The following is a 24193-nucleotide window of genomic DNA, read 5'->3' as shown; positions in this document are numbered from 1 at the left end:
CTCCCCTCCCTCCCGGCTCCGCGCTCCGGCCCGGCCTTAATCCCCCTTTGTTTTTCTGCCCGCCCGCCCGGCGGAGCGGGGCTGCTGAGGTGAAAGGAGGCGGCCTCAGGGGTGCGGGGGAGAGAGCAGGCCTCGGGGTGAACCCCGGCCCCCCCAGCACTCTCACGCACACGCACACACCCTTCCCTCCCGCCCCGAAGGGGAAGGGAGGAGGCCGGTCGCTGTCACCACCCGCGGCCCAGAGAAAGGAGGGCGCCGGGCCGCTGCAGAGCGCGGGCCGCTCGGCCACTGCGCGCCGGGCCGGGCCGCGCCGTGGGGTGAAGGCGGTCCCCAGGTTCCACTCTCAGTGGTGTTTCCCCCAAGACGCGCACACACGCACACACACACGCACACTCTTCATCTTTCGCTCGCTCTCCTTTCTCAGCTCCCTGTTCTCTTTTTGTTTATGGTGACTTTCTGACCCCCCCCCCCTCCCCACGAATAGCGGGTATCCCGGGGTTCCCCGCCACTCCCCTTTCCCGCCGCCCCACCTCGTGTTTACCCGCTTGCGGGGTGCTGTGTGCATGCCTTCCCCAAACTTTTTCACTGGATTTACATGTTTTCTTTCCCAAGCCTCTGCCGAGTCTTGGCAGTTGACACCCGCTCCCTCTGTCCAGCTCAGCCGCCGTCCCGTTCAGCCCGGGGAATCCCCGGCCGGGCCGGGCCGGGCGGGGGCGGTGAGGGCCGGGGCTCCGGAGGCCAGACCTCCTCCCGGACCGCTTTTCTCCCTCGTTCCACCTCGGACGTTTCCCCCGACCAAGTGGGGGAGACAGAAAGCGGAGAGAGCAAACAAAGTCCGCTCACAAAGCCCCCGATGAGTCATTCTTTGGGGTGTTGATCTTCACTTTGTGCAAGAAGCTTCACAGTGACGGCAGCCCATACGTTGGCCAGCCTCTCGCCAGCCCGCTTTAGGTGGGGGACCCCGATTTGGAAGACTTGGGCTGGAACTTACATTTTTCTTGCTTCGTTTCTGTTTGCAAACGAAACACTTAGTGGGCAGTAGTGCTGAGCTCACGGAGAAACTTCGGCACCGGAGGAGGTTAGGAAGCTCGTCACTTTAAGTGCGTTCTTCCCGCCTCTCGGAGTTATTTTCCTACTTTGAATAACTTAGTGAAATCCCAAACGCTCTTGAGACCTTTTGGAACTAACCAGGAACGGATGCAGAGTTTTTAGAAACTTCTCCCAGCCACTGGACCCATCTCAGTAGAGCTAATATAGGACATTGGAGAATGCAAACATTACCCATTGTGTAGTGCTGCTGGATTAATTTCAGACATGTAGTCTTTCAAATGTGAGTAGTTTGATTTTTAAGTAGTTGTTGAAATAAATTCAGGCTTCTTAAAATTGAAGATCCTCAAAAAAGTGGGGGACTCACAAACTTCCCCACTTTCTTATTCTTATGTAGGATTGTTTTATCCGAGCTTGATAATTGCATTAAACGAAGTTTAAAATGCGTTGGAAAATAATTGACATATAGCTAGCTGCCCAGGTTAAAGGTGTAAAGGTGGCAAATGCCTTCTGTAGGAAAAGCTTTCAAATGATCACTTTAAAATATGGGATTAATAGGCTATTGAAGTGATTTTAATGTGAGGAATGAATTAAATTTACCATATTAAATGTGCTGTCTATAAACTTAATGGAGATTGAAACATAACAGGAGTTCTTTATGTAAAGGAAAAACCCATACTAATTGTTGGAAAGCTAGTTGAAAAATTGTTTGGGATATTTTCATTATTCTTTTCCTGGATAAAGCAAATGCCAAGCATTTATTATTGATAAACTGTTTAATTCGATTTTATATTATTTAATTTTTTTCAGCTATTAAAATCATTTTTTCCACCTGATGGAGAAGTGTGAAAGCTCATATTTGATCCTGGGCTTGGCAATGTGTGCAGTGAAAATTGTTGGAAAACTTATAATTTAGAGCTGAGGACAGTTGGATGGGTAAAGAGAATATTTCAGTCTTTTCTATGGAAAGGTATGAATATTATGGAAAGGTATGAATAGGCTTAGTTCCAGTTTTAAGTAATTTTCACTGGGAAAATGGAGACTTAAACTCTCTTGTTTTGTTTCCTGGAGCAGTCTATTGAATTTATAGTTTAAAACAATTGAATACATGCTTGCTTTCCAGATAACCTGGTGGAAAGTGAAAGCCATACTTATTAAAATGTTTGATGGATGATTCTTCTAACAGGACATTCAAGATATGACTCACTGATGCTAATTTGTTTCAGTACAAAATCTTTTACCCTCTGGCACTGGAGATTTCATGGTGCCATATCCTACCACCTGGGTGATGAAATAACATTTCGGTTTTGTTTTTTTGCCAGTCCCAGAAAAAGGAAGGTTTGGGAGAGTTTAAAAAGCCTTTGATTTGATGATACTAGCAAAATAAAAGTCTACCCAGAAGTTATGCATATATTTTAAGTCACTTAACTAAAGGCAGGCGGTGGTGGTTATTTCACTGCCTCTCCCCGAGAGAGCAAGTTGGGGAAACCCACTTCCCCTCTTAGAAGGCTTCATGTAGAAGTGTGGGGATCCTAGGAATCCTCAGAGAGATTTCCGTAGTGGTCGAGGCATTCTGCAGCATTTCACCCAAGAAGCAGGGACCTGGTGTGACCCTCTTGTGAGAGTGAGCTTCAGCAATGCTGTAAAAATACTTTATGCTGCCACAGACATCTGAGTTGGTAAAATGGCAGTAAGTGCTTTTAGTACTCCATCAAACTAATGGTTGTTTAGAATCGAAAAATGCCTCTAAACACTGTAAGTCTGAACTTTGCCCAGAAGATTTGCATTCCCTATTATCTGATCTGTTGCCTTTGAAATTGTATATCTTGAGCTATCTTCAGCTATTAACCGTTTGTATACTGTATGGAAAGTTGGGTATCCTACAGCCAGGTTGGAAAGGGGTAAGATTAGTGTTCAGATTCTGTAGTTTCTACTAATGTCATCAGGGTAAACACTGACATTTACACGAGCTCCAAAAGTGGACTATAATTCAGTAAGATCACTAAGTCCAAAAAGATACTCATAAGTAAATACACAATTTCTATGAACAGTTCTAGGACTCAAAGGGAGATTCAAGCAAAATTATTAAATTGAAATTGGTACCTTTGGATACCATACCTCCCAATGATTGGGGGGAGCCTGGAGCTTAGCTGTTGTGCTGCCATCAAGTAAGTAAATATGGAGCAATGATAGATGTTCTTATCCATCAGGGGAGGAGCTCTGTGTGAGTGTGTGTGTCTTTCTCTTTTTTTCCCCTCCTTAATCAAGTTAACTGTTGGACTAGTGGTTATACAATGAGAAGGGTAAATAAGTGTTTGGAGTATCTAAGATGATGGGATGGGCTCTTCCTAGGACGTTGTATGCTTAAAGTATTTGGAACTATGAACCTCTGAGTGCATGTATCCGTTTAGGATTACAAAACTCCAGCATAGGGGCTTGGGCTCACTGTCAGGAGTTTCAACAATAATGTTGGTAAAGTACAACATATTAGGAAGAACTATTTCAGGAATTTTTTCCATCATTTCCTAAATGTTTATCAGGATGGAGGTATGGAGAATTTTGAAAGAATCAAAACCAAGAGAATAATTAGTCATAAATACCAAGAACCTGATCTATGATGAAATTTTGGTTTCAGTGCAGCTAAAGTAAATTTCCAGACAATGGCCAGCCCCCAGTTTTGGAGTGCAGAAGCACATTTTAACAGCGAATGTCTAATACTTGAACAAAACCTACAACTGTTGGAAGAAGATGAAAATGAAAGGAATTTTAATAACTTATAGTTTGTTTTCTCTTTGTCTTCGAGAGCTTAGGGTTTGAAAAATGAGTGTTGCTAAAGGATGCAGACTTCTATGAACTGAGAAATAACTGACAGGTGTTTTGCTGTGGGCTATCTTCACAGATGCCTTCCAGGTTGATTAATAGCAGGTTTCATTTCAACCAAATCTTTAGTAGAATTAGGTGAAAATTTAAAAAGTAAACTTAAATAGCATATGTATTCAGAGAGTTAGATTCCTTTTATCACCTAGCAACAGCCTCCTTCCTCAATCACTAAGAGTTTTCTGATTGGAAGGGAGAGATATAATGCCTTTCTTTTTCTAGGTAACAGACAAGAGAGAGAGAGAGAGAGAGAGAGAGAGAGAGAGAAAGAGAAAGAGAGAGAGAGACTATGTATGTGTGTGTTTTGTGCATTACTATGGTAAGGTACTGTTAAATACGTCTGGAGTGTAATTTTTTTGAAAAGTTATTTAAACTTGGTTTCAGCACTGACAGACTAATGCAAACTAATTTCATCAGCTGGTGTGTCCCTTATGAACCAGGGTGGTGTGTAGTTTAGTCAGCTGTTTGAAAGCAAGATCACTGCCAGCAACTTAGTGGCCAAAGTTTTGGGTCTGCACAGTGATGTTCATGCTTTGTCTTGGGAGCTCTTCCGAGTAACTAGGTGCTTGCTGGATCTCTGCTGTAGAGAGTTGCTTACAGGCTCTTTGATTGTTTCTTCTGGGCTCTGTTGTTTGGAGCATGTTGAATTTTGAAGGTCATTATGAGAGGCTGAGTTTCTGAAGTGTAAATGTTTGGTTTTAGACCCATGAAGGCTCTCATCACCAACAGCAGGCAGCACAAAACAGCTTGCTGCCCCTCCTGAGCTCTGCTGTGGAGCCCCCTGATCAGAAACCATTACTTCCAATACCAATAACTCAGAAACCTCAGGCTGCACCAGAAACATTAAAGGATGCCATTGGAATTAAAAAAGAAAAACCCAAAACTTCATTTGTGTGCACTTACTGCAGTAAAGCTTTCAGGGACAGCTATCACCTGAGGCGCCACGAGTCCTGCCATACAGGGATCAAGTTGGTGTCCCGGGCAAAGAAAACCCCCACTACAGTGGTTCCTCTTATCTCCACCATCGCTGGGGACAGCAGCCGAACTTCGCTGGTCTCAACCATTGCAGGCATCTTGTCCACAGTCACTACATCTTCCTCGGGCACCAACCCCAGCAGCAGTGCCAGCACCACAGCTATGCCTGTGACCCAGTCTGTCAAGAAACCCAGTAAGCCTGTCAAGAAAAACCATGCTTGTGAGATGTGTGGGAAGGCCTTCCGCGATGTGTACCACCTCAATCGGCACAAGCTCTCCCACTCAGACGAAAAGCCCTTCGAGTGTCCTATTTGTAATCAGCGCTTCAAGAGGAAGGACCGGATGACTTACCATGTGAGGTCTCATGAAGGAGGCATCACCAAACCCTATACTTGCAGTGTTTGTGGGAAAGGCTTCTCGAGGTACTGCATTTTGCTTTGCTTTTTTTCATTATGGTATTCAGTGAACTTCAGTTTCTGTGTGCTCTAGATGTTTATGTGAGAATAGATGTGGGTAGGCCTGTGCTCTTAGAGGAGATTGGTGAGAGATAAAGTGTTACACCTCCAGCTCGAATTTCAGTTTGGTGTGGTTGACAAGTGGTGACATAGTGATTAACTTATTTCATTTAAGAAGTACCTTAATGGATGCAGGCCTTCATTTGGCACATTGATACTTCTTATCACTGAGAAACCACCAGATTCCAATTCAGTTGGGTGACTAGCCATGAGGTTCACGGTCTGTGTAAATCAAACTTATTTTCTGGAAGTTGGGATGACCTTGGATACTCGCAATAAAACTTTTAGGAGAATGTTTTTCTATTTTTCTGTGCTTATTAACATTTCACTAATTTTCATTTTTAAAGGCTTTAAAAATGTAAAGTATACATAGTAGTAGCTGCTTCTGGCAAGTATTAGTACTAAAACTTTGGGTATTTTGTAATTGTAAAGAATCAAGATCTAATATGATTTGATGTTGACTAGGAGAGAAAACAGGTAAAACTTTTGTTTCTGGTAAGAGAGGTAAGGAGGCTTGCATTGGGGGGCAGGGGAGTTGTTCATTCTGCTAGCTTTCTTTAAAATGTCTCCCACCCAAATCTGCCAAGTATGTAGACATCACAGTAAGTAGCATTTTTCTATGTGTGTTCCATTATATCTTCTGTTGAAACTCTCTCTTTCACAGGCCTGACCATTTAAGCTGTCACGTAAAACATGTCCATTCAACAGAAAGACCCTTCAAATGCCAAGTAAGAGTTAAAATGACTTATCCTTAGTGTAGCCCTTAATGCACATTATCCAGAAGGTCTGAGCCAGTCAAATCTCACTGTTTTTGAATAGTCTTAAAAATCACTGACTTGAGTAAATGTGATCCATTTGAATTCTAGTTTTATAAAATATAAATGACAGCTTCTATTTCTGTGGGGCAAGATCACTTGAAAATGTAAATGTGTTGTTTTTGTTAAGCTACATTTCCCTTTCCTTGGGTAACAGCATTTATTGTTATAAGAAAAAAATTATAGTCTTGCAGAGTTTGTGTATTGAAATGAATAAATGAATGAAGTGCTTTAAATTATTTTCTGGGTTGATGGTTGGGGTCGTTTTAACTGTAATAGAAGAAAATATGATTTTTCCTCCAAAAGTTATCACTTATTGGATTTGTGTCGGCTATTGCCAAATTGGAGCATTTTCTAGTTGTTTGAAAATCTATTCATGTTAATGATTTTATTCAGCATGAATTGTGATAATGAAAAGATTAAGAATCTTGCTAAATTAAATTACTGTTTTAGGTATCAGTAATTCTAATATGTTGCTGGAAATTTTTGTGTGTGTTCCTTTCCATTAAGTTTGTTAATGACTGGTTTTATTAAGTAAATTATTTGAATTCTAAGAAATGTCCAGTTGGAGAAAGGAAGCTAGTAATCATTTTGAGTGAGTGTCTTCTATGTGCACGACCTTGGGTCAGGCTCTTAATCCACCAGTAATTTTGTGAGGTAGGTATTACCATTTTACAGATGAAGAAATTCAGATAGGTTCACTAACATGCTCACTGTTACACTGTTTAGTGAATTGGGGAGCTGGATTTAAATCCAGGTTTAACTGATCCTCATGCTCACATCTTCTCACTACTCTATGTTGATATTTTTTCTTTTTGTTCTTGTTGTTGTTGATATTTTTTCTTCCCTTAAAATGTAAGGGTCTAAAATTCACCAAGTGTTTAATTATGATTATGAGTCAATTAAAATTCAACTAACAGCTTGCCGATATGGGTAGGGTAATGCTTAGAATATAACGTACTTTTAAATGAGTAGAACAGGATAGTCTATATTTAAAAAAAGTTTTCCTCCCTCATGCAGACGTGCACTGCTGCCTTTGCCACCAAAGACAGACTGCGGACACACATGGTGCGCCACGAAGGCAAGGTATCCTGTAACATCTGTGGGAAGCTCCTGAGCGCAGCATACATCACCAGCCACTTAAAGACGCATGGGCAGAGCCAAAGTATCAACTGTAATACATGTAAACAAGGCATCACTAAAAGTAAGTGGTGCTTCAAATTGTATTTCTTTTCAATTGATGAAATCTAGATGTTTTTATAATCTATTGAAGGTATTTTTGTTGTGCTCTCAAGACTGTACTGTTCACCTTGCATGTTTCCTGCTGTTATTAAAGTGTGCAATCACACAATAATGAAGAGTGTATATTAGTATTGGAAATATGCATCATAGGCATGTGTGCAAGCAGCACTGATTTTGCTTTCAATCCTGTGCTTTCTAATAACACCCATGTTAGAAGAGCATAATTTCCCTCAGCTATTTTTCAATGTGTCCCTTCTTCTTTGGGGTTTGAATAAAAAGCTCTAGTATTTAGAATTGTGGCAGCGAAAGCCACAGTAGGAAGTTGCATCATATCGAGGCAATTTTAATTGTTTTTATTTACCGTTAGGAAGATTCTCAAGCATCAGTGGCTCCTAACTCCTGATTGTATTAATAACATGTCCTTAATAACCTTAAAGATGAAAACAGTGTTAATTAGTTTGCTTTTCAAACCCAAATCTGTAGAGAAATGGGATAGCAAATCCATTTTAAGGTTTAAGTGCTTTGCTTACCTTAAATTCAGAGTTGAAGATAGAATATTCCAGAGACTTGTGGATAAAATCCAGTATTTTCATTTACCCAGGCTTTTTCTTTAAGATCTCCTGAACTATCAGAAAAAACTATTTGCCTAATTCTATTCTGTTATATATTCTACTACTTTATGTATTCTGTTATATATGTACTCTATGCAGCAGAAAACATCAATTCTCAAAATAGGTGGACAGAAGTGAATAGGAAAGAACACTTAATGTGTTTTATTATCCATTTTTGCTTCTTTGTAAGTACATGTAAGTAGCATGTCATTCTTTGTTAACTTTATAAAAATTTACTTTTAGTACATCACTGTGGTCAAGTAACCAAGTATTGTAGGTATTTTGATGAGTATTAGTTAGTCCATGCTAATATTACCCAAGTTCCATTCTACAACTTGCTTTTTAATATAGCAAAACATCCTTTTCTCTTCTATATTGGTTTTCTCTAGCGCTCCAGTGTTTTTATTCATTGTCTATTTTGACCAATATAGTCATAAGTAGCAAAAAAGATGCACTATAGTAAACTCTATCAAGTCAAATGACAAAAATCATAGAGTCAAAGTATCTAACTTTTAGATTTTGAAAAAAATAACCACAGTTTTTCAAGGTAAATGTAGTGTTTCTGGCTTGTCTTTGGAGTAGCATGCATGAATGAAGAGACCAGCAACCAGAAGCAGCAGCAACAGCAACAACAGCAACAGCAACAACACGTGACAAGCTGGCCGGGGAAACCGGTAGAGACACTGAGACTGTGGGAAGAAGCTGTCAAAGCAAGAAAGAAAGGTAAGAAAGATGAGGCATCTAGTGCTCAAAGTATGGCTAGAGAAGTATTTTCATCCAGTATGTCAAGTGATCAAAGTAAAGAAGCCATAGCTTAGGGAGTCCAGCTTTATGGAAATATTATATGCTGGGAAGATAAGTTATTGGCAACAAAGCTTTCAAGCTTCCAGATAAGTTTTTACTAGGAAATAAAAATTCCCACTATTTCTTAAGTTCTTTCTTTTTGTTTACTTTTTGTTACAAATCTGCAATCAAATTTGGTCCTTTGCTGTGTATGCTCAGAGTCTATTTAAAAAATATATATATATATATATTTATTGATTTCAGAGAGGGAGAGAAGTAGAAACATCAATGGTGAAAGAGAATCATTGATTGACTACCTCTTGCATGCCCCCTACTGGGGGATTGGGCCTGCATGTGCCCTGACTGGGAATTGAACCAAGACCTTCTGGTTTATAGGTCGACACTCAACCACTGGGCCACACTGGCTGGGCTGGTCACAGTCCATTTTTATGTCAACCTCCATGCATTAGGGAGCTCCCTTTTTTTCTAAAATATTCCCACTTATAGAGGTAGATGAAATATCCTTATGTGTATATACATTCATTTTCTTACAGCAATGCTATTTTCTGCAGTTTAGTGTTTTTTTCTGTATTGTTTTATTTATTACATGTTTCAGACTCTATAATGCTGATGTCTTTTCTCTTGGTCTCACCCTTAGTGTCATTCAGTCTGTTGGGGCTGGCATTGGCTTCACATGTATGTACTTCAGTTGTTAGAGACATTGCTGTAATTGAGAGTGGTCTGCTTTTCTCTTAGATATGTCTAAGAATCATTTGAAATATCCATTTTTAATACAGCTTTTTAATGTGCCAATTGTAGGTTTGACTTCTGGACTATTGTGCAGCCATTTCAAGTAAATCATTTTGTCAGCGTACCATCAGCCACAGGACAGATTCCTAAATTCCCACCCTTACCATGTCTTACCGTTTTATTTTAAATTCATGAGGAATCTTCTGCATGTGGGCTCCTCTGTAATTCCTTTGCTGTGTAGTTTCTTCCATCCTTTGCTTTCATGTGGTGTGGCTGTTCCCTTCCTCAGATCCCCTCTAAACACTCTGTACTTGGATAAAGATAAAAGGAATAGCATCGTTTTCATACATCTACTGGCATTGGAGGAAAAGAATGCAGCAGTCCAGATAGGCTTTCCACCCTTCCTCAGGTGCTGCTTGTTCCTGTCTCCCAATTGAAGATTTGTCATTACTTTGATAAAATGTTTTGTGGGGGGAGTTTGGGGGGAGAAGGGACAGAAAAATGTATATGTGTGTATATGCTATGATAATAGCAGAGTAAGTTGAAAGCATATTATGAAGAATGTTTTACTTAGAGAAGGAGTGAAAGTGTTTTAAGTCATAGAAAAGGACACTATTAGATTAAAAAGAAAACATGGGGAGGAGGTGGGGAGATGGCAAATGGGAGAGTAAAAACTCCTTTGGTGAAAACAGGAGAATATCCTTAGCAATGGTACCATCACCTCAAAAGTGAGTTGGTTTTCTCTTTCATTCTCTTTCTTTCTTTCTGCACTCTTCTATTTGGTATTGTATTTCAATTTGCTTGCACAATAAGACTCAATTGTTTAGCTCATCTTCTGACCTCCATGAAACAGAATGTGATTGTATTCCCATTTGTATCATGAATCTCTCTGGAAATGATCACTAATGTTAGAAACTTCTGTATTCATGTTAGTAAAGTCACATTTTGGGGGAGAGACTCCTGGCCTGAAAACTTAAACTTGAATCAGCATATCCTTTTTAAATATTGGGCTTAAATAATGTTCCCAAACTTGGAAGACAGGTCATCATCTTTGCAGATTTCCCGGGTTCCATCTAAATCTCACTATTAGATTTCCTGGGAAATCATTTTTTAAAAAGCTCCCTAAATGATGGTGAACATGGTCCAGATTTGGGAATTCCTGATAACGGTGTACAGAAGTATGCCAAAGTTACATCATACTGATCAAGGAAGGGCTGCTCATTGACTCAAGTGTCTACCTGAGGTTATTTGACCCACTTGAGAAGTGTGTGCAGACCTCCATCTTTAGTCTCAAATACATTTTTTTTTTCCATTTTGACAGCCAAATCACAGTCTTACTACTCTTTTGTGACACACCAGCAAGTGGTACTGAATTTTGTTGAGCGGTGGGGGTGTCATCTTTGAAGGAAGTTTTCTTTAAGGTTTTGCTGGATAACAAGGACCAGGTGCCCCTAACTCACTGCAGGGTCTTCTTGCCTGGTTAAGTCCTCGCTGGTATGGTTGGTGGTGTGTATAATATGTGTAGATAAATGACTCAAGGCATAAAGTAGATGATTATGTCATTGAACTAAAATGATTTTTCTAAGACTGTTTATCAATCTCTACTTCTGGATTTTTAAAACCTTAACAGAATGTGGCTTCACCTCTGAGAGTAAATATAGCATTGAGGACACACACTTCCCTCTGCTAGGTACAATGTGCCTTATGAGAAGATTTTTCTGATTAACTGTTACTGTGTAACCACTGGCCCAGCGCTGTATAAACAGCTCTTGTTGCCTGGCCTGCTGGTGGTTGGCTTTTCCCAAGAAAGTCTTTAGAACTCAGAGGAAGGGCATAAAGTGATAATGAGAATACTTTAGCCATCCTTGACCTCTCTGCCCCACTTCCCCCCAGTGCCTTACAGAAATTAACTCATCTTCCCAGTATCACTGTGAGGTAGGTAAGTAAATCTAAACTTTAAATCAAAACTGCCAGGGTTAAACAAGTTACCTAGGTCAGTTCTTGAGGGAGGTATAGCAATCAGAAAAGAGATTTGCACACACTGGGATTCCTGGCCCCCAGTCTGGTGCTCAGAAGGATCCTTCCTTCCTGTTCACTACTTGATAGAAATCTAATTTAACTTATTAAATGTTTGTTCTTTTTAATTAAAAGAAGTTGATTCAAACGCTGTTAGTGAATTTTGTTCACTGTTTTGAGAATCTAAAGGCCCTTTTGTCTTCTTATTTTAGAAGCTGCTAACCTGTGCCAAACCTCTACGGCTGCTACGACACCTGTGACTCTCACTACTCCATTCAATATAACGTCCTCTGTGTCGTCTGGGACTATGTCAAACCCAGTCACAGTGGCAGCTGCAATGAGCATGAGAAGTCCAGTAAATGTTTCAAGTACAGTTAACATAACCAGCCCAATGAACATAGGGCACCCTGTAACTATAACCAGTCCATTATCCATGACCTCTCCTTTAACACTCACTACCCCAGTCAACCTCCCCACTCCTGTCACTGCTCCAGTGAATATAGCACACCCTGTCACAATCACATCTCCAATGAACCTGCCCACGCCTATGACGTTAGCCGCCCCTCTCAATATAGCAATGAGGCCTGTAGAGAGCATGCCTTTCTTACCCCAGGCTTTGCCTACATCACCACCTTGGTAAACAGTATTATAAAATCAAAATATGGTTTAAAGTAAATATTTACCAGCAACTTTTAGTAAAGTAAAAAGTAAACCATGAAATTGGGAGATTTTATTACATTAGTTAGTAATAGTGTAGTAGCATTTTTCTCCAATTTGGCTGGGATTGTTCAAAGTAGGGTGTATGTATAACTTATCACTGGACCACTTTAGTTTAATCAGAAATTCCTTTTAGCTGACAGCATTGCTTAAACAGGATAGTAGTTGACAAGATGAAATGGCAGAATTAAAACCAATCATAAAAAAGCAAAACTCATTTCAAAATTTAAAAACAGCATTAGTTTCTAATCCCAATAAATCATTTTATTCTAAACACTAGCAGAATTCTTCTCTCACTATAACGTGGATGGCTTATTTTAACCTGAAGTTCTAAATCCACGGATTGAGAGCTAGTGTAGAATTGTCTGTGTTTATTGTTTTTATGAGTAAAACATGCATTGTCATAATAAAATGCATTTCAGAGAATATGCATTTTACCTTTGGGAATATGTTAATTTCAGGCAGCATTCCCTATGGGAAAGGTGATACCAGCTCTGATATGCAAAGCATATGATAATTTATCATTCTAACTTCAACATATAATAGGGATTGTGACCTGATATTTGGAGATGTAAATATTGCTAAGCATATTAATCCTGATGGAATATAGCACTGTAGTTGACTTTTTAAAAAAATTTAAAAAAAACAAACAAAAAAAAATACCAAAATATACAAATTGTGTTTTGGTAAGAAAAGACCGCAACCGACAGAGGAGAAATCAAGTGTGCGGACAGGCAGACTCCTAACAAATGGAGGCCAATGGGACTCCTATTCAGGAGCCAAGGAATACTTTGGGACATTTAAAATTATTGCTTTAAATTGGAAGACGCTGGAGGCACTGGGATGTGATATGCCCCTCTCTCCCAATCAGCCTGTTGATGTTACAACAGGGAAAGATATGTTAGTTGCTCACTAGAGTTTATGTCTTATATTAAATTGTATACAGTTTTTATTCTAACCACTAACTAGGTAGGATGCCCCTTCAGAACAAGCAGAGTGTGTTTTTTTTCATTTCTCCTTTCATTTCTTAATCAAGTTATTGTGCAGATTTATTCAACTTTGTAAATATGGACATCACTTTTTTTTTTTTTCCTTTGAGAAAACACTTGTATCAGCTTTGTGGTGTTTTCAGGGAGACAGCTAGCTGTCTGCATTCCCTGTAGAAACCAGCGATGATTGTGCACATTAAGACATGTGCTTTTTATTAGCAGAATATTTTATCTCTGTACATAAAGTAGAAACCAAAAGCGAGGGAAACAGATACACCATCATGCCACACGTTAATGTTTTTAAAGCATTGTGTTTTAAAAATAGTTACTAAAACCAAGACGCTGTGATTTTTAAGTTGCAATATGTTTTGGGTTTTGTTTGTTTTTTTCCTTAATCTTGCAGTTAAGAGAAATGGAAATTAGTGTGGTAATCTTGCAGAATGTTTTCAGGACTATCAAACTGGATGACTTCCGTTTATACCCCGCTGTGTCAGTTCAAGCATCAAAATAACTTGTATCTAAGGCCGACTTCCTACATCAGGGATAGGTATCTGTGTGTCATTATACAAACAGTTCGAGGGGGTTGAACTACATAGTAAAAAAGTAAAATAAATAGTACTTAGTGTAAAATAATTTTATAAATGATCTTTTGTACTTTAGGACATTAAATTGTACAACTTTTGTATATATAAAAGCTTAGGAACTTTCTGTTTAGCAGGAAGGCAACACATTCCTACACTTTTAATGTATATGTTTGTTATAATGTCCATGTAAACATGCCCTATGTTTGTGCCTTTTAATTAGTTTGTCTCAATAAACAAAATGTAGAGAAAAATATGTAGCTATGACTTTGTTATAACTGTTCCTATCCACAGTACAAAAATGGTTTGTTTTTAATATGTAGAGCATTATGTGTGGACTACTGGAAGGACTCGTAGGGAAGGTCCAGGCATGGCCCTGCTGAGGCTTGGACTGGGCAGGTGGTGGCCACATTTGGAGGAAGCCCACATTTCCTGGCATGCAGCCCCAGGACCAGGTTCTGGGTCTGCCTGCTGGGACCTGTCAGCTCTGATGAGGCTGGTAATCACGATCCTCCATGATTCAAACAGCCCAGGCTTCCTCCACAGTGGCCCGAGGAGCAGTACTCAGTGGGGGCAGGTGTGGACCCTCCCCCCAGGCTAGAGTGTGGTTGTCAGAACCCTGAAAGTATTAGTTCTTTTTAAAAAATTTAAAAAAGATATATACTAGAAATGATTGTTTTATCAATTAATTGTATAATAAACAGGAATGAGACTTCATTGTATGACTTCAGTTAAAATGCTGTTTTGTATGCATTCTTTATTCACTTAAGAAGCTTGTCCGCAATAATAAAACCACGTTGTGTCTTCTTTTGGGAGGGAGAGAGTTGGCAGGATGGGGTTGGCGTGGGCCACTGAAAGGGGGACCTAGTAGGTTGTCTGGTGAAATTCTCCTGTGTCTTGGAACTGGAATTGAGTTTTGATGCTGATGAACTGATTTAACCAAGTGTTGAAGGCACAACGGCCACCGCTCTACGAAAAAGCAGAGATTTTGTTTTTTCCTTCTGGTTGTAACCTGGTTGAGAGCTTCCCCTTTATCAGATTAGCAGCTAAACAGTTGTATTAGATAATCCTCAAATCTGACAGCCTGTTATGCTCTAGGGCTCACTGCTTGGCCTGCATTTGCCTTTTATTGTGTATTCATTTCCCTCCTAAGGTGTGCTCCTAAATGAAGGTTTCTTTGTAAGCAGATGATGATTTTTCCTGTCAATACCAGCACTGTATTACTAACATGCAAAATACTGCAGATTTATTTTGACAAATTAAAGTTAACCGGTCACAAATGTTATGATGGATTGCTTAATACCTTAGAAGCTTCACCAATTCACTATGATGATAGAGGAAATTTTCAAGCACTGCTTCTCCAGGTGTACACATGACAGAGTTGGTCTAGGGGAGGGACTGTCGGACTGGTTGGTATGGAGATACCATGGGAGGGTGGAAATGCACCAGGCTGACTGCAGGAGAGGTAGCCCTGCCAATCAGCTTGAGTAAAATCCCAGGAAGCCAGGCCTTGAGGTGTCCCCTGTCCTACCCAAAAGAGAAGATGGGCTTAAAACATTTATCATGTTCCAGAACCCAGTTTCTTAAAGGGGCTTTAGGCTGGGTCCTTAATCCATTTGTGTTTAACTAGGTCCATCATTTGTTTACTGAGTACCAATAATATGTCAGGAACTAGTAAGTACTAAAGGGCATGTAAAGGTGAAGACAGGGAGGCTGTTGAGAGAGATGACAAGTACCCAAGTGAGAGTATCACCAGACAGCAAATCAAGATGGATTGATCTGACACGCGTCACTTAACGAACAAGTTGTGGGTACCTACATCTGTTCTATACAGAATTGAAGCTTCCCAAACTTCCTCTGATAATTGCTTTAGTCTCTTTATTGAGTCCGTGAAAACAGCTGGGAAAAGTGTTCCTGGTGATGCTTTTGTCTGGGAACAGGAAGTGTTATTTCACCGAGTTGCTAGTTAATCTTTCCAGTCCTGGCTGTCCAGGTGTCCCTGCTCTTCTCAAGGGGCCCTGTAGTTTGGTCCTCTCTGGAGAGACCTGGGTTTGGGAAATAGATGGGATAGTGGAAGTTTTTTCTGTAGTCCTCAGGGTTTGTTGGACTAAAAGGCAGTCCAATGTGTTCATGGGATGATAATCACTTTCCCCTCCCTGCCCTAATAATCTGGCCCTCAGTCCTGCACTCTTTCCATTTCCTTCTTAAAGAGTGTTGTAGTCTGAAAGAATACCATTTGACCCCATTTGGGCCTATAAATCTCCCCCACAGCTGGTCTGACCCTGGCAGATTACTGGCTAATCTTCCCCTGTTCTATCAAAGTAGCAGGCAGGCAGGTTCAGGGCTGAACACTCACTAAGGTCTGGACTCCAGTTTTTCTTGACTGCCCACTTTTTGGCAATCTAAGGCCCATTTAAGTTCCCAAGAAAGGAATGGAGGGAGGGTCAAGGGCTTTGCTTTGGACTGTGTAATCTAGCCCTCTTCTTGGATCAGCCCATCAGGGGTGGGCTAGTTAGCTTTCCTCTTCCTGAGACAGGCACTTGACCCAGAACTTGGCCCTGGACCATGAGGGTCAAGTATACTTCACATTACAAAAACTGCCCTATCATGGTAAGGGGACAGATTTTCACTTCAGATTCTCTATCACCACTGACTTGCATCATAATTTCAGAAATTTCTTCATCCCTGATTATCTTGACATCTCACTTCCAACACCTCAATATCTCTGAAGAGTGCATAAAATAAGAACTTACAATCGCTATCCTTATAGAAGTAAATTCTTTGATGTATGAGGCTGCCAACTATGCAGGAAGAATTCTCTGGGGTATTTAGGTAAATTCACATTGTTTATGGAGTTTTCTCAAAGTGAAGTCACCTGCATTTGGCTGCCTCAGCTGTTACCTGAATGCCGCTTTTTCCTAAAGACACCTATAAAGAGCCTGGAACAAGAACTGCTAGGTTAAAGATGGGCATTTGAGGACTATATTCTGTTCTGCAGGTGAGCTATTCCTTTGTCGTGGTAGCTGAAAAGGGCGAGGAGACCAAGAGAATGGTCCAGCAGCTCTGTCTGGCCATGAGTGCTCAGGTCCAATGCTGGGAGCAGATGTGTCAATTCAGGGGGCTGCTCTAGAGAGGGGAGGCAGCCTTGGAGACTGGGATGGGAAGCTAATTCATTTGTCAGTCTTAGGGGGACTAGGAACCACCAAAGCGACAAACTACAGCGTCAGCCGAAATCCACTCAGAGATCTGGCTTGAAGAAGCCTGGGTCCCCAAGGTCCCTGCTCATGAGCCAAGAAATTCCTAGCTTTGAAAATGGTGGGTAAAGAGCCAGAGAGAAATCACCTTTGTTTATGGGGGCAGGGGGAGCAGGGAAAGAGGGAAGTTGGGAAGAGGCCCAGGAAAGGAAGAGATTTTGGAGAAAATGTCCTTGTATTTCCTGTGGTGTAACCCCCATGCTGACGCCCTTCCCTCCTCTCAGTGCATCCGCCCTGGGCTGGACACGATTACTCAGAGGACTCCAGGCTGCTAGTCCGAGCCAGCTGTAATAACTTCAGCTTCAGTCAATGGGCAGGAGAAAAGATGTGTTCTTCTTAGCCAGAAGAAGGACACTATCAGTAGCTGAAGAAACAGGTAAAATTCAGGTGATTAGTAGGGAATCGCCCCTTTGGTGGGGACCCATGAACCCCTTCCAGCTAAAGAGGTAGGGGCTCCCCTTCCTGGAATCTCAGAGCTTCATCCCAAGAGAGTGGGCCTTGATTCCCTGGTGGCCTATCTAACCAAGGGAAGTTCTGCAACTTTGTCAACCCCAGAAGCTCTGTGGCTGTCAGGGATCTCTGAGGGAGAAGAAAGGGACAAGTTGGGGAAAGAGAGAGAGAAAGGAGACAACAGGGTCTTTGTATATGCTGTTCCCTAAGCCTAGAATGACCTCCAACACATTTTCTCCATAGTGAACCCCTAGATGTCCTGCAAAGTCCAATGTAAATGTTGATCCCTCTGAAACTTTACCCATAACTTTAGGCAGTTGGTTGATTCCTCCTTGAGGAGTTAGTAGATATCCAAATAAAATGGCAGTCCAGCAGCCCCAGAAGGGAGGCTAGTTTCTAAGTTTGACTATACTAGTTCCAAATTAATGGGGCCATAGCAGCCTGTGGTTTGTACTGACTTTCCTTCAGGAAGTCTGAAACACAACAAGGATCCAAGCACCAAGGCCAGATATAGCAGCAACAGGTCTGGGAGGCCCCCCAGAGAACCAGGGTGGGACCGGGCATAAGGGCCAGCCAGCTAGGAGGTGCTGTGATACACGGTTGGAATCAAGAGCAGAGGCTTGGAATCAGACAGACCTGGGTGAAATCCAGGCTCTATCACTTGGAGCTGTGTGACTTGGCAAGATACATAACCTCTCTGGCCTCCGTTTCCTCGGCTATAAAGGAAGAATGATAATGGTTCCAACCTAGTAAAGTTTTTGAGAATCTAGGTCATAGAAAGTGCTTAGCACAGAGCCTAGTGTGGAGAAAGGAGCTGCAGACTCAATATACCCTATCTCCATCTGGTCCTCCTATTTCCTATCTCAGTAAGGGCAACCATCGTTTGGCTCAGAGGCAACAACTACATTCTCTGAAAGACCTGCAAAGGAACCAAACGCCTTCCTGAGATTTTGAGGATGGGTGTCCAGCATGGGAACCAGATCCTCATCTCAGGAATGAGAAAGTTAGATGGAAGACACATCCCAGCCCTGGCTGGTGTGGCTCAGTTGGTAGGAGTGTCCTCCCCTACACCAAAAGGTTTGATTCCAGGGCACATATCTAGGTTGATCCCTGGCGAGTTTCCCGGCCCAGGCATGTGTGGGAGGCAACCGATTGATTCTCATTCTTCTCTCTTTCTCCTCTCTCCTCTTTCCTCTTTCCCCTCTCCCCCCTCATTTCCTCCTCTAAAAAACCATGAAAATGTCCTTGGGTGAGGATTTAAATAAAAAACAACAACAACACCACATATCTCAAAGGCAGCTGGCCAGAGATGTGGCAGCAAGGGTTCAGATGAGACGCAGGGAAGAACTGCCAAGCTGGGACACCTGGAGAAGGTGCCTATCTGGGGATGGTGCACCCTGCTTCAGACAGTTTCATTCCCCCACATGCGCTATATCCAGAGAAGGCACCTGTACTGCTTCCCTCTGCAATCTCACCATCCTCTCAGGAAGTTAGCTCTTAGGGCTTGCTGCAAGCCTGGCACAGGCCTGACCTCCTGCCTTGCCAAGAGGACAGGGAGCGCCACCACCTACCTAGGCGGGATGGGAACCTCCAACCTTTAGCCTAATCTACTTTGCCGCCTCCGGTTCCCGATTTCCCCCCAGGGTAGGCTGGAGTTAGAGCTGGACGCTTAGGGAGCCTCAGCAAACGAAAAATTCCGGGCGTGATGGCCCCGCCCCGACTAGAGCATTGCCGAGCTGTGATTGGTCGATATCTCCTGTGTTCTGATTGGTCGGGTGAGCATTGCTATCCTCCAGCTGAAGTTTCCATCTCTAATGCGGCTTTACTTTCTAAACTCTGCACAATATTTTTACGTATTCTATGTAAACAGATAAAATTCAGTTCTATGGTATCCACAGATGACGTGCCCCCGAGTACAGGTTGGCTCTCTGAATCTGTCAGTTTCTGTCAGCTTATTGTACCCTAAATCAAAATCACATATGTGGGGGTGAATGGGGAGGTTTGTAGGAAGCTGTTTACATCCCTGGGAGAGGCCACAGTTGCCTTTCAGAAGACCCACTTTTGCTAGAATCTGTCCTTTCTGTCATCTATCATCTACACTTATACAGTATTTCACATTCCCTTGCTGTTCCATATGCTAGGAATGCCTTTTCATTCACCTCCTTTTTTTTTTTTTTTTTTTTTAAATGTGGTTAAATGCTCCTGCTCCATAGGATCCTAATTGCAGGATTTGGGCAGGAAAAACACAAAGTGAAAAACTTTTTATTTGGAAATAATTGCAAAGTTACAAAAAGTTGCAAAGATGAAAAATCGTACAAGAAACACTTCTATACTCTTTAGCCAGATTCAGTTATTGTTAACATTTTATCCCTTGCTTAATCACATATGAGCTCTCCCTATCTTTCTATATTTCCCCCCTGAACCATTTCAGGGTTTCATACATAACCCTTACCACTAAGTATTTTTGTGTGTATTTTCTAAAAATAGAGATATGTTCTTACACCACAGCCCAGTTATGAACTTTATACATTTACATTTGTATGATACTTTTATTTATTCTAGCATCCATATTCTAATTTTGTGAGTTGATCTAATTTCCTTCTCTCCAGTACACGGTCTAGCATTGCATTTGCTTTAGTCTCTTGGAACATTCACATAGCTGGCTTTTTAAAAATTAAAATTACAGACCCTTTTCTTTAAAAAAATAGAATATTTTTCATTTTGTGTTTGTCTGATGTTTCCTCATGATTAAAGTGAGATTATGCATTCTCAGCTGGAAAACTGCTGAGGCAATGTGTCTGCAGGATATCATATCTGGAGGCACAGATGTGCCCCTATCACTTGTAAATGATGCTAATTTAGATCACCCAGTCTAGGTGTTGCCCAGTTTCTCTATTGGATAGTTACCCCCCTCTCCCCCCACCCCTGGAAAACTAATAAGAAGTCTTAAAATACTTTTAAGGCCATTCAAATATCCTACTCCCCATCAAAATTTCCCCCTAGATTTAGTATCCATTGGTGGTCTGATGCAATCTTTACCATGATGGTGAAAAGGTCTCATTGCACAAGAAAGTAAGGGTGGGAATGTATTAGAGGAACACGGGAGCCAGCAAGGGAGCAAGTGGCCAGATCTGGAACAATCTAAGCATCAAAAGAAATCACGATGATAATAAATTATAAGCTACTGAAGGAAAGTAATAATCCATGAATACATAAATAAATGAATGACTGTTATTTTCCTGCTCCTTTCAGTCTCAGGTCAGCCTTCTGGTGAACCATCCCTGCAGTGGTAGCTGTGCCCCTCTATGCTATTATGCTAGCTGCGTCTCAACTCTGACCAGCCCCCATCATGTGAGACTTCCCTGACTAGGGAATGGAGCTTAACTGAGCCCTGAATCTACCTTCCCCGGCCCCAAAGGGAGCAAGCCCTACAGGCTCAGGTGTGAGACCTGAGGCTGAGGGTCTGGACCCCGAGAACCCAGTCCTGTCATAGCCTCAGGGTCCTCTTGCCCCACCAGGCACAGTCCTCCTCAGGGAGAGGTTTCTGTTTTCTCTATTAGAGACACATCCAGTATGTGAAAGTTCCCTCAAAGACATCACTCAGTTCTCTAGGTGCTTTGTCTACCACCCTCACCCTGGAACTGGCTACCATGCAGTCCCGGGGATGCTCTTCTGCCAAAGAATAAGATATTTGGCCATTTCCAATAGTGCCCTGAGCCCCACTCAGGGACCAGTCCAATGAGGTCGTACTAGCTTCCTCTCCTTCCTTCCCTAGCGATTTGCTGACCCGCAAAGGGCTCCTCCCTCTAAACAGGAAGGAGCCCTCCCAGTACACCCAAGCCCAGAGGCTTCTCCACCTGTGGCCTTGCTCCCTAAGTCCCCCGCAGGAATATTTATCCTGCCCCACCCCAACCTCCTCCATGGGTCTTCATTCCTGAAAAGAACCAGATCTGAACATCTGGACCAAATTAATTCCAGACAATCCTCCCTGGAATGATAAAAATAACAATAAGTAAAACAGGCATCCTTCATTAAGTGTATTAGAGTGAGAAGGAGTGGACACTGCAGCCAAACCGCCCAAGTTCCTATCCTGGCTCTTCGAAGAAACTTGGGCCTCAGTTTCCTAATGTGTAGACAAGGCCTTTTGGTAGCACCTACCACAGGGTCAGTGAGGAATAAATGAATTAACAATGTAAATATTAACCAGCATATTGTGAGCATTGTGTGTTAGAATCATGGGTTGGGTGTTTTTTTAAAAAAATATATATTTCTATTGATTTCAGAGAGGAAGTGAAAGGGAGAGAGAGATAGAAACATCAATGATGAGAGAGAATCATTGATTAGCTGCCTCTTGCACACCCCACATTGGGGATCGAGCTTTGAAACCTGGGCATGTTCCCTGACCCAGAACCAAATTGTGACCTCCTGGTTCATAGGTCAATGCTCAACCACTGAGCCACGCCAGCCAGGCGTGCGCTGGGTTTGTAGCTTGTTCTACCACTTATTGTTGGACCTTGGGCAAGATTTTTGAGCTCTCTGCATCTCAGTTTCCACAGACTGACGCTCTATCCACTGAGCAAACTGGCCAGGGTTATCATTTTCTATTATTGTTTTTTATCTAGTGAGGAGAAAGGTAAATGATTCTTATCATCATTTTAGAGAGGAGGAGACGGAAATTCAGAGAGGTTCCGCGGTTCACGAAAAGTCACCCAGATTGTAAGCGGGTGTGGCAGGGATTTAGTCGTCTGCTGGCCCGACTGGCATTTAGCCACTACACTGTACTTACTGGGCTGAGGGGGTTTAGGAGGAGCTAAACTCTACTGCTCCAAGCTGGGATTGAACCTTTAAACCTCTGTGGATTATTTGTAGCGAATGCTTAACTCCAGGCTGGCGTCCCCCAGGAGCTGGTCAGGTGCAGCAGTAAGAGAGCTTACTGCCTCAACTCAGGAAAGTCAAAGTTAATGTTAATATTCTATGAAATTCAGGTTGGAGCCTGCAAATACTCCTTCTTTGCAGACCCCTTAGTTTGGTGTTCCAGGCCACTCATGGTCACAGCCGCCTTGCCTTTCCAGCCTCATCTTGCTGTCTGAGCCCCCTACTCCCACTGCTGCCATCCACCCCGCACTCTGGCCACAGTGGATATTCACCCACATCCAAGCATGCCGTAGCTTTTGCTGTGCCCCAGATGGGAATGCCCTTCACCCCAGTTAAAGGGTTCATCTCTCAAGGCACAGCTCAAAAGCAAGCTGTTCAAAGGTGCCCTCTCTGGCCGCCCGCCCCCCCTTCCCGCCCAGGCCATGAGAATTAACCACTTCCTCCCTGGAGCCCTCCGCATGCACCTTGATTTCAGTAACTGTCACACTCAGCCTCGTATTACCTGCTGGCTGTTCCACATCTCCTTTCCCCTTAGACTTGGGGGACGAAGAGGAGTACATATTGTTCATCTTTGGGGATGGTCATGGAAATGGACCGAAATAGCCCAAGTTAAGCATAATCATGGAGGAAAGTTAGCTATGTTTAACTTCCTTCTAATCATATAGATCTTGAAGGCTAAATATAGGCAAGATTTTTGAGCTCTCTGCATCTCAGTATTTACACACACCATTTAAAGCAAGCATGTCAACTCGTGGCCCGTGGGCTGCATGCCTCGTTTATTTGGCCTGTGTTAGCCTTTGAGTTTGACATGCTTGATTTAAAGGAATGTTACGTCCAATGGAGGAAATTTGAAAAAAAAATCTGGAAAAACACTAATAACAAAATAAAAGTTATCTATAAAAACCCTCATCTAACAATTGTTAACATGTTGGCATATTTTCTTCTATGTTTATAACTAAATAAAAATAAATTGGCTCATATTGCATATGTACTGGTTTGTAGCCTCCCTTTCTCATAACATCGTAACATTTTTATAGGCATTAAATATACTTTAAAAGCAAGTTTAGTGGTTACATGGAATTCCATTTGTCTGTGCCTGCTCTCCACCTCACCACCTTGTACAGGACCGGCGGGCGGCCTCTGTACAGAGGGCAGGACCCCTGGAGCCTCACAGGGGCTGAGGACAAGCCAGGCATATCTCGCCCACCTGTCAGAAGTCAGCCCTTTGGCAAATATTGACTCACTCCTGGGCCGGCCAGGCCTTGGGCTGGGAGGTTCAGGCGCTGAGACAGAAGACAGCCCCTACCTCCCTGGCACACACAGAGACCAGCCACAACACCACATGCTGTATAGATAGGCTGGCCGGATGGACAAAGGGACTGCAAGAAGGCAGTTTGTCATGCAAGAATAGAAAGATCCCAAGAAAGTGCCACCGGCATGACATTGGCGCCGGCACTCTGGGAAGGGGTGAGGGCTCCAGAGAGCCTTCTCTAAAATGGGGTGGAGATTGGCAATCCCACAGGCATCCATCTAGTTATTGTCTCAGAAGGGGGTGATTTACTTTTTTTTTGGGGGGGGGTGTCACTGCTTTCACCTTCACCCATGTTTTCTTTCAAAACCTCCAAGTAATAGCACCATTTTTTTTTTCAAAGTTTCCTCTGAGTTTCTCGGTCAATTCGGTGAGACTGGAGAAAGG

At 42.2% G+C, this 24193-nt stretch overlaps 1 protein-coding gene across 1 annotated transcript in view; it reads left to right on the top strand.

The window, feature by feature from the left end:
• VEZF1 (vascular endothelial zinc finger 1) overlaps positions 1-15203 on the top strand; it is a 15999-nt gene extending 796 nt beyond the window's left edge. Inside the window, exons 2-8 of the mRNA XM_023759607.1 lie at positions 657-799; positions 1900-1983; positions 4627-5321; positions 6079-6142; positions 7250-7433; positions 8665-8805; positions 11844-15203. Of these exons, the coding sequence (XP_023615375.1) occupies positions 657-799; positions 1900-1983; positions 4627-5321; positions 6079-6142; positions 7250-7433; positions 8665-8805; positions 11844-12271 (1739 nt within the window). The 3' untranslated portion in view covers positions 12272-15203. The remainder of the gene's footprint in view (positions 1-656; positions 800-1899; positions 1984-4626; positions 5322-6078; positions 6143-7249; positions 7434-8664; positions 8806-11843) is intronic.
• Positions 15204-24193: the final 8990 nt, after the last annotated feature.

This window comes from Myotis lucifugus, unplaced genomic scaffold (assembly GCF_000147115.1).
Source record: "Myotis lucifugus unplaced genomic scaffold, Myoluc2.0 scaffold_158, whole genome shotgun sequence".
Taxonomy (NCBI): domain Eukaryota; kingdom Metazoa; phylum Chordata; class Mammalia; order Chiroptera; family Vespertilionidae; genus Myotis; species Myotis lucifugus.
Note: the sequence above shows the minus strand (reverse complement) of the source record. Positions and strands in the feature narration are given on the sequence as shown.